This window comes from Nylanderia fulva, unplaced genomic scaffold, assembly GCF_048542155.1.
Source record: "Nylanderia fulva isolate GAGA-0341 unplaced genomic scaffold, ASM4854215v1 Scaffold1110, whole genome shotgun sequence".
Taxonomy (NCBI): domain Eukaryota; kingdom Metazoa; phylum Arthropoda; class Insecta; order Hymenoptera; family Formicidae; genus Nylanderia; species Nylanderia fulva.
This window is the reverse complement of record NW_028189314.1, coordinates 16,779-27,808: the sequence shown is the minus strand read 5'-3', so window position 1 is coordinate 27,808 and position 11,030 is coordinate 16,779. Positions and strand designations below refer to the sequence as shown.

Below are 11,030 nucleotides of genomic sequence, written 5' to 3'. Positions count from 1 at the left end.
CCCTCCGCCGGCGCGACCCCCTCCGGGCAAAGCACCTCAAGAAACCCTCCGGGCAGAGCCCCTCGGGTAATCGCGCGCGGCACCCTCCACTGCGGGCCGCCGCCGCCGACGTCCACGTCCCCAACCCCCCCAGAGGAAACCCCGTAACGAGCCCTCCCCCAGGACGGAGGGGGGAGAAAACCACGGGCGGCGAAGCCGCCTACCCGGCAGACGTGCCGGGCCACAGAGCATGGTGAGGAAGGGAAGCTGCCGAAGCGCCGTGCAGTCCCTTCTCCTAACGGTGCCATGCTACGGCGTTTGAATTCCGGGTCGCCGTCCCTTACCACATACGAGCCGAAGCTCTAACGGGAAGTGGGCCCCGTAGTGAACGACCCTCGCCGCACGCACTACTTCCAAGTACGAGCCGACACGATCAAGAAAGTGCTACTAAAGGTAAGTGAAATTCACGTTAACCTAAGGAATCGCGCGTGTTAGCAAATTCAGAGACGCTTCTACCACGTGGAAGAGAACATTCTAGAAAAAAATCTCCGACGCATTTTCCTCTTTCGATCGTCATTGCGGAAGCTATAAAAAAAGGGTCAGGCTATAAAACTAGGGTCGTCCACTACACGCGGTGCAACTCTCGGACTTCTAACACGAAAAAACGCAAATAATTCAATCTCTTAAAAAATCTTCGTGTCTCAAAAAATAACTTTGTAAATCCGTACAACAAAGTAGCCCATTTAAACAATAACGTTCTTTTACCGACGTTACCGACATACGTTCTTTTTACCGACGGTTATCGACAATATACCGACATACGTTCTTTTACCGACATTACCGACTATATACCGACATACGTTCTTATACCGACATTACCAACAATATACCGACGAACGTTCTTTTACCAACGGGTTATCGACACCTTACTGGCACCTTACCAGTGTTTTACTGAACAATTACCGACGGTTTTGCCGACGACTACTAACTTCTCGATAACTGCCGGGTTCACCGAAGATCTACGAGCGAATGACGCATTATCAATTCGATTACGCAACAAACACAAATGTGCCCACTCACCCTTAGAGGCATAACCCCTCCTCCAGAAGTTAATCTCTTTGTACCGTTTGAACCCTTATTCTATTGCCAAGTTGGTGTCGGGTACATCCATTTTGAGACTAAGGCAGCCCTCTGCACTTCATGCTATTCCACCTTACCTAGAGTCTCGAAATTACTTTGGACAAGGATTCGGAAGCATACTCTAATCATAGGCGGAACACCTATCCGAATAAATTGCGGAGTCTGCAACTTCCGACTTACCCTCACGCGAATCGGTGATTTGTGCGAGCTTTGTCAGTTTACGTACGAAGATTGCTTACGCAACCCCAACGACGTTTCGCATAGAGCAATCGACGAAGCTATCTTTATTACAGTAGAGTCACAGGTAGGTCCCACGCAATAATCCGATCACCTCAGTTCCAGCGCGAATAACCTCAGATCGCGGGTATCCCCGGGGAGAATCGCATAGATTCGCGTACCCGTAATAGCGATCGTGTCTCGTGGAAAAAGCCGAGCTCTGCATTCAAATTTTCGCAGCCGCGACCCCACGAGACGTAACAAAATTGGTGACAGCGGTGGGATACGAGTTAATATTTGCGATGGAAACACGAGGAAAATCGGGTACGAAAAAGCTCACTGAAGTAGAAATAGACGAACTTCGCGCTCAATTGCATGCCAAGGAAGCACGGTTACGCGAACAATCCGAGATGCTTCAACAGCAGAAAGAAACGTTCGAACGCGAAAAACGGGCTTCGGAAGAAGATCTCGAAATCATCCGCAGTAACCTCGTGAGTAAGGAAACGGAGGCGGAAAAACGTTTGAACTCCATCACAATGGTAGCAACCGAAAACCCGACCTAAGCGATCATATGCTCCAAGAAATCGAACGATTACGCCAAGAGATAAACTCCATGCGCGGGAATAATACGATACCTACGCAATATATTCCCAGCACCGCGGGACGTTTTTTCGACGAACAGGCGTCTCCCGCATTCCAACACGGAACCAATTATGATAGTCCAAGGGTGTTTTCAGGGAGGCACTTGAGACTATCCCGCCATTCGACGGTCGAAATATCCCCCTCTCCCAATTCATACGAGCATGTAGACGCGCTAAAGAAATATTCCCACCATCGTCTGAGCGAAACCTGACCCGCTTACTCCTCACTAAGTTACGCGGGCGAGCTATATGCGCCGTAGAAGACGAAGAGTGCGAAACGATAACTCAACTTGCCGACCTCCTGAATGGAGCCTTCGGATCCCCGAAAACCATCGACCAGTATCGCGGGGAGCTGAGCACAATTTACCTTAAACCAAACGAGCATATCCTTGATTTCATTAGCCGCGTAAAAGACTTGCGATCTTCTATAACGGACGCGGAACGCCGAGTGCAAGGAATGCTATTCGTCGGATCAGTAACGAAATCGACGCCTTAACAGCACGATCTTTCTGCGAGGGCTTGCCACTCGCCTATAGGATACAATTGAGACAAGAACACTATCGCGACCCGTTTCTAGCTTTTTCACACGTCAAAATTCTCGCGAAAAGATCGGAACTAGACAATGAAAGATTCGAAACTCCGCGCCGTTCATACGAACGTAACGTATATCTGAATGAAAGGCCTTTAGCCCACTCGACGCCCATAAAAATAAACACGGAACGATCTCCTAACAACAGATGGACTCGAGCCGAATACCTGCCGCGCGTCGAACAAGCACGGTACAGTAACGCGCCGTTTCCAAAAGCTTATAATAGTACACTGTCACAGAGACCGACAAAACACTTACAGAACGGAAGACGCCAACCGAGGGGGTCCCGAGAACAATAGACACGAACGAACCAGTAACAACAAATACTGTAGATACTGTAAAAATCCGGGACACGAAATAGAGGAGTGCCGGAAAAGACAATACAATAACTCACGTCAGGGAAACTCCCCTCACCCCTCGAGGCCCAAGGATGAGGCTCGAGCGGGAACGTCTCGGGAAACAGATCGTCCAATACGACTAATAAACGCGGAGCAAGCCCTGGAGAAAACCAGAATCGCCATGCTAACTCCGAACGATTTTTCGCACGCGCCCACCGTTTCCATTGCCGCGGACGGTTTAGCACGCAAAACGAATTTCATGATAGATACTGGCGCAGCACCCAACTTGGTTAAACAAGGTCAACTAAGCCCCGATTGCGTTATCGATAAAAGCATAACTATTTTCCTTAGCGGAATTACACGCGATAAAATCGAAACGCTCGGAGCGACAAGTATAAAATACCCTCAATCACAGGATCGATCTTCACTTAGTCCCAGACGACTTTCCAATTTCCCAAGGCGGAATCCTAGGATTCGAATTCTTACGCGACGCGTCTAAGATAGATTATTCCAAGCGCTGCATCGTGTGGCAGCAAACGCAAATTCCTTTTAACGATGCTCAGACGGTAAAAATCCCGGCTAGATAGCGGGCCACCGTTTCGCTCCAAGTCAGCAATCCCGAGGTCAGCATAGGATATATTCCGCGAATTCATGTGAACGAAGACATCTACTTAGGAGATGCCATCGTCACTAATCGTAACGGCACAGTATATATGAAAGCCGTTAACATAAGCGACAAGGACCATGAATTGTACTTACCTAGAGTAAGATTACAAGAGATCGAGAAAATTTCCAAATCTTGTCCACAGAACCTCGAGGATTCTTCATCCTATCTCAAGGGTCATAAAAGCACCTTCCTTAACCTAAAATTCCAACACACGGGTCACATAAACACTGAGGACGGTCCCTTAACCCTAGGGCACATGGGGACCAATCTCATAAAACATAACAACATAAAACCTCAACACGTCGCAGCGTTGACCCGACAAAACACACAATCTCGTCCCGAAGAAATAAAAACACTGCTGCGGCTTGAACACTTAAATGCGGAGGAGACTAAACACGTACATAACCTCATAAACGTCTACAACGATTTGTTTCGTCTCCCCACCGATAAATTACACTCCACAGACGTCACTACACACACAATTCCGACAACCGACGAATTAGCGGTCCACACGAAACAATACCGATTTCCGCCGATGCACAAGGAGGAAATTAATAAACAAGTACAAGAACTTATCGAGAACGATGTCATTCAACCATCCACTTCACCGTACAACTCCCCCTTGTGGATCGTGCCAAAGAAACCGGACTCGAAAGGTAACAAACGCTGGCGCATGGTAATAGATTATCGGGCGCTGAATGAAAAAACGATCGGGGACGCGTACCCTCTACCGAACATAGTGGAAATCCTCGATCAACTAGGAAGCGCGAAGTACTTTAGCGTATTCGATTTAGCATCGGGTTTCCATCAAATCAAAATGGATAAGGCACACGCCCATAAAACGGCGTTTTCCACGCCGTACGGGCACTATGAATTTAAGAGAATGCCGTTTGGGCTCAAAAACGCCCCCGCGACATTCCAAAGACTCATGGACCAGGTACTCACCGGACTTCAAGGCGCCGAACTATTTGTGTACCTTGATGATATCGTATTATATTCCAGCTCACTGCGAGAGCACGAAATAAAGTTCCACAAATTGGCGGAACGACTTAGGAAAGCAGGACTGCGACTCCAGCCCGACAAGTGCGAGTTCCTCCGTAAAGAAGTCACGTACCTGGGACATGTCATAAGCGAAACTGGAGTGAAACCCGATCCTAAAAAGATAACCGCGGTTCAGAGTTTTCCTCGCCCTAAGGACCCGAAGAATATCAAACAATTTCTCGGGTTAGCGGGATACTACCGGAGGTTCATACCTAATTTCTCGAAGATAGCGCGCCCGCTTACCGATCTGCTGAAAAAGGATGAGACCTTTGTTTGGCATAAGGAACAGGAGACAGCCTTTACGCACCTCCGCGATGCATTGTGCAAAAAACCGATACTACAGTATCCGGATTTTACGAAACCTTTCGTTATAACTACCGACGCATCCGGATATGCAATAGGCGATGTCCTGAGCCAAGGGCCGATTGGAAAAGACCTCCCTATAGCCTACACCTCCAGGTTACTAAATAAGGCCGAGCGAAACTATTCGACTATAGAAAAGGAACTATTAGCAATAGTTTACAGCGTAAATTTTTTCAGGCCTTACATATACGGTAAGAAGTTTAAATTGGTCACGGATCACAAACCTTTGGTGTGGCTACATTCAGTAAAAGACCCATCTTCCCGTCTTGTCCGATGGCGTCTAAAACTATTAGAATACGAGTATTATACAAAGCAGGAAAAATAAACGCCAATGCAGACGCCCTCTCGCGAAATCCTACCCCAGATCCTATGCCCGAAGTCGAACGAGTCCTCCCTCTCTCACAAATACAAAGATTGTCCGACTCCAATGAATCCCTATTCACCGCCAAGAAGAAGCGAGGCGCAAAAACTCCACAAATCACAAACAAGCTGGATTGCGGCGAACAGCGTCCCTCACCGACCCCCGATAATTCAAAATCAGAGGAAACAAACTCGCCCCCTAGTTCCAGCGAGGACAGCGACTCGGAAAACGAAACCGATAGCAACTCCAGTTCCAGTAGCGAGGAGTTATTCATAAACGTAAACAGTCCTTTCATTCCACGGGCCGCCGTGAGGCCCCGCGTGATAAATATCCCGGACAATTTCGCGACCCGGAAAGATAACCTTGTCATTTTCATAACGCAACAAGGAACACCGATCGACAAGGGAGCCCAAATATTGCAAGTAGCGAACTCCTTGCCGATGACCAGAGATGCAGCTTTGGGCAGGGCAAGGGTAAGTCGCGTGGGCACCTGACGCGTAATTTCACTCGCGGTAAAGGAGAGGATTTCCGGCGTTACCGAAAAGGAAATAATAAAAGAAGCAATACACTCGCTACTAGACGTTATCCGAGAATTGGGCTTGCAATCGATCTCGATCAGTAAAGGCAACGTTGACAATGTTGATTGGAATACGATATATAACCTCTTAATTAAAATACTAGACGAAATCGACATAAGAATATTTATTTGTACGAACGACATAACGATTCCCGAGAAGGACCAAAGGGAACAAATTCTCGCCGAAAATCATTGTTCCGCGGTAGCAGGACACAAGGGCATCACCAAAACTTACAATAGGATTAAAAAACGCTACACTTGGAGCAGTATAAAAACTGATGTCCAAAATTTCGTCAAAAACTGCTGCGCGTGTCAATTAAAGAAATTGGTTCGCGTAAAAACTAAGCAACCAATGATCCTAACCGACACCCCCGATTCGGCCTTCGAAAAAGTCTCCATGGATATAATGGGTCCCCTCCCAACCACGAAACAAAACAATACGTACATCCTAACTATACAGGACCTGCTAACCAAATACTCCCTTGCGATCCCACTTCGACAAGCAGGAGCAATACAAGTAGCAGAAGCATTTACTAACGACCTCATTTGTACATTCGGCGCACCAAAAGCGATCCTCACCGACCAGGGCTCACACTTTATAAACAGCCTCATGAGGACAGTAGCCCGAAAATTTAAAATCAAGCAATGTAAGGCCACAGCGTACAGACCACAAGCGAACGGATCGGTAGAACGATCACACCAGGTACTCTGGGAATATCTGAAGCAATTTGTTGATAAAAATAGTGAATGGGATCAAATTCTAAAACTAGCATCGTTTTCGTATAATACGAGCGTACATAAGGGTACAAAATACACTCCGTACAAACTTATTTTCGGGAAAATCGCGCGGGTCCCCTCGAGCGACCCGGACATCGAAAGCATGACTAACGAAAGCTATACACAATATTTAACCACACTATTCAACAAATTGCGCGATTCCCAAACAGCCGCACGCAAAAACTTAAATAATGCTAAGAATAGAAGTAAGAAATACTACGATAAGAAAATCAATACGCGTAAATTTAAGATTAACGATAGCGTTTACTTACTTAAGGAACCTAACAAAGGGAAACTAGGAGATCAATATACAGGTCCTTATAGGATAATAAAGATACTAGGTAAAAATAACGTTAAGTTAGCTATAAGCAATAATAAGACTAAAACTGTACATATGGACAAGTTAAAGCCCTCACCACATCAAGCCCCCACCCTTGAAGACCCCCACTTCGAAGACGAATATATTTCGGACGCCCCAACGGAGGACGGGCCAGTAATCAACCAACCACGCTAAGATGAGGACTCTCGCAATCATCCTGGGCATGGCCTTCCTGGCCCCACTATCCAGCGGACTAATCGGATACGACTGCGGAGGAAGGGGCTTGAACATCACAACACTCTCCCTCTTAGATATCGAAGAGTGTAAAACCAACAGCATCGAACCTAAGAAGGAGGAAGTCTATATACAACTACTCCAACTCAGTGAATTTGTGCATACTCCTGCCTACCAATGCAAAATCGAAATAGACCGGACTATATTTTACTGCGGAATGCACTCTCATATAGCAGCGGTGCAGAACGGAAGACAGGAGTATATCCACGAAATATCGGCAGACACATGCCGAAAATTGCACGAAACAGGGACCATATCCCTAGGAGTTAACCAGCACATTACTGGGATTAAGCCAAATGCAACAAACCTAAGAGCAATGACACTCGCAGGATCAGTTAAGACAGACGGAAAATGCAGCGGCACCCAGTTCAGCGACGCATACGGCTCATGGGACGACGTGATCGTGCAAGCCTCAGTACGAATCACGATACGACAATTGGAGCTGCCCGTTGGATACAATAACAATGAAGTGATACTTCCATCCGGCACTCGCTGTCCCGTAACGACAGGCGAATGCATTGATGCCGACGGCGCCTCCACCTTCTGGACAATTCTGCCAATTGACAACTGTCACTTTGGACGATACGATGTCTTCTACGAAGGAATAGCATATCGATTGTCGCCCAGCACTCCCCAAGAGGAAGCGCCAACGATTTATACAGTCACGGCGCGTGACACAACCTTCGCATTAGCAAGGACAACCGAGACCAACGTATGCGGATACAACCTTTGGCAAACGGAACATCCCAAGCTGTGTATCCTCGAAACGAGGCCCGAACGGACATTTAAAAGCCGTTCCAAGGTCAGAATCGACAACCTCGACATCTTCACATATGTGAATTCAAAATTTATATACGTCGAGAAACACCTGAAGACCCAGCTGACCCAGCTATACAAGGATATTATGGAGCAAAAATGTGCACTGGAAAGGCAGATCCTCCTTAACGCACTTTCTTTAGCAAGCATAGCACCTGACGAAATGGCGCATCGAATAATGAAGTCTCCAGGTTATACCGCCATAACTGCAGGTGAAGTTATACACCTCATCAAATGTATACCTGTCAAATGCCGCCTACGACCTACCGAGGAGTGCTACAACGAACTTCCCGTCACTCATCAAAATAAGTCACTCTTCCTCTTACCAAGATCGAAGATACTTACTAAAGCCGGAACATCGAGGGATTGCAATGAACTATTACCAACTCTATACCAAATACACAACACCTGGTATAGACTAACACCGAAACCCGTGGAGTCGGTGGACCGCCTACTATCAGGCCTTTAACCAAACCCTCATGGAAGTACGTAAGCCCGGATTCACTCGCTTCCAGTGGTATTTATACGAACGAAGATCTTGATCGTTTTCGCGACCATATAATGTTCCCCGTGGAAAAACCCTCCATGCTTCACACAATCGCCAGGGGAGCAATGGGACAGGAAATTCCTACAGGCAGTTTCTCCTTGCTGAATTTATTAGACGAGAAATCTCTCGACCGAATAGCGGAAAATTCCGGAGCCAGGCTATGGAAGGGATTTATAAGCTTCGGATCCGCCAGCGCCGGAGTACTTGGCATCTTCGTTACCATACGATTGATAAAATTAATAATCGACACCCTGATCCATGGGTACGCACTCCACTCGGTGTATGGATGGAGTCTACATCTACTCGGAGCCATTTGGACCTCGGTGACCAACGTCCTCCTACACCTTGGCAGATCAGCGGACGGAGAACAGGACAACGGACGAGAACTGCTACACCTGAAACCCCCTCCAACGAACGAAGAAGAAACACCCTTAACCCTGCCCATACAACAAACCCCTTCAATTAACGAATCAGACAGTGGCAAAGTGTGTGCAAAAACTCACCCTACGAGTGTTCCCCCAATGAAAGATTACGGCGAACTAAATAAATATTTACATAATCAATGTTAAGTTAAGAACCTAATCGTAGCGCATAGAAAACTAAGTCCAAAATGTTGGAACATTAAATTCCAACATTTTAATTTTAAGGGGGGAAATGTCACGTCCGGCCGTATAAATTTTTTCGTTTACTCCAAGTTCCTTAAACGCTATTTGAAAAGCGCGCCAAAGCCGGCCATGACGCTTAACTCCGCCTAGAAACTAAGCGTGGCGCTTCGTAGCGCCTAAGGATCTCCCACCACGGTGAGAGCCCCTACTCCGGAGAGTTCCCCCTCTCCAGGCCGCCGCAGGCCCGAGCCGCCGAAACGAAGGACCTCAGAGCAGTCCCGAATTTCGGCAGTTCTCTGCGCGACACCGAACAGTACAGCCGCTTCTAAATTCTAAATTCTAACTCTAAGTCCAAATTCTAAATTTTAATTCTAATTCAAAAATTCTAACTCTAAGTATAATATCCTAACTCTAAAATCTAAATTCTAAGTCTAAGTCTAAATTCTAATTCTAAGTTCTAGTTTTGAATTCTGTACTACTATACGAATAAATCAGTGTATTCATGTGTGAAAACCAGTGTTCAGTACTCTTCAAAACTTCCACTCCCGTGATAAAACACGATAGCGCTTAAATCTGTCATACGGCGTTTGAATTCAGAACAATTCAAAACTGTGTCTGGAGCGGACCACCGCTCATTACAGTTAGAATTAACATTCTCAGCAATTGCCAAAATAAGGAACTGATAGTGAGGTCCGCTGCATATCAACCTCCCTTATTTGAGTAATCATTCAGAGGATGCATCAAATTCAATATGCCTAAGACGCGACGCGCAGGAAGGAAGAATCAATTACGAAAACTAAACCGACTCTATCGTGAATCAGCGACCGAGGAATATTCTCAATTCCTCGGAATGGAATATCAGGCCGATCCTGAATACGAGAACATTTTTAACATTAAAAATAATAACAACGACGAACTCCTACCGTGGAGGTGCATACATATAACTTTCCGACCACGACGCCTGCTGCCGCCCAACATCCCAGTGAACGACCCTCGCCGCACGCACTACCTCTAAGTACGAGCCGACACGATCAAGAAAGTGCTACTAAAGGTAAGTGAAATTCACGTTAACCTAAGGAATCGCGCGTGTTAGCAAATTCAGAGACGCTTTTACCACGTGGAAGAGAACATTCTAGAAAAATCTCCGACGCATTTTTCCTCTTTTCCATCGTCACTGCGGAAGCTATAAAAAAAAGGTCGGGCTATAAAACTAGGGTCGAACCACATGCGGTGCCACCCTCGGAATTCTAACACGGAAGAACGCAAATAGTTCAATCTCTTAAAAATCTTTGTGTCTCAAGAAATAACTTCGTAAATCCGTACAACAAAGTAGTCATTTAAACAATAATCAATTGAGAACACTTTCGATATACCGACATTACCAACAATATACCGACATACGTTCTTTTACCGACGTTACCGACAATATACCGACATACGTTCTTTTACCGACATTACCGACAATATACCGACATACGTTCTTTTACCGACGTTACCGACAATATACCGACATACGTTCTTTTACCGACGTTACCGACAATATACCGACATACGTTCTTATACCGACATTACCAACAATATACCGATGTACGTTCTTTTACCAACTGGTTATCGACACCTTACTGGCACCTTACCAGTGATTTACTGAGCAATTACCGACGGTTTTATCGACGACTACTGACTTCTCGATTGCTGCCGGGTTCACCAAAGATCTACGAGCTAATGACGCATTATCAATTCGATTACGCAACAAGCACAAA

The 11,030-nt window shown here is 46.3% G+C and overlaps 1 protein-coding gene across 1 annotated transcript; it reads left to right on the top strand.

Moving 5' to 3' along the window:
• The first annotated feature begins 7,204 nt into the window (after positions 1-7,204).
• Positions 7,205-9,234, top strand: LOC146724895 (uncharacterized). The gene is given in 2 exon segments (XM_085488373.1): positions 7,205-8,561; positions 8,564-9,234. Coding segments are annotated over 2 exon segments (2,028 nt in total).
• The last annotated feature ends 1,796 nt before the right edge of the window (positions 9,235-11,030 follow it).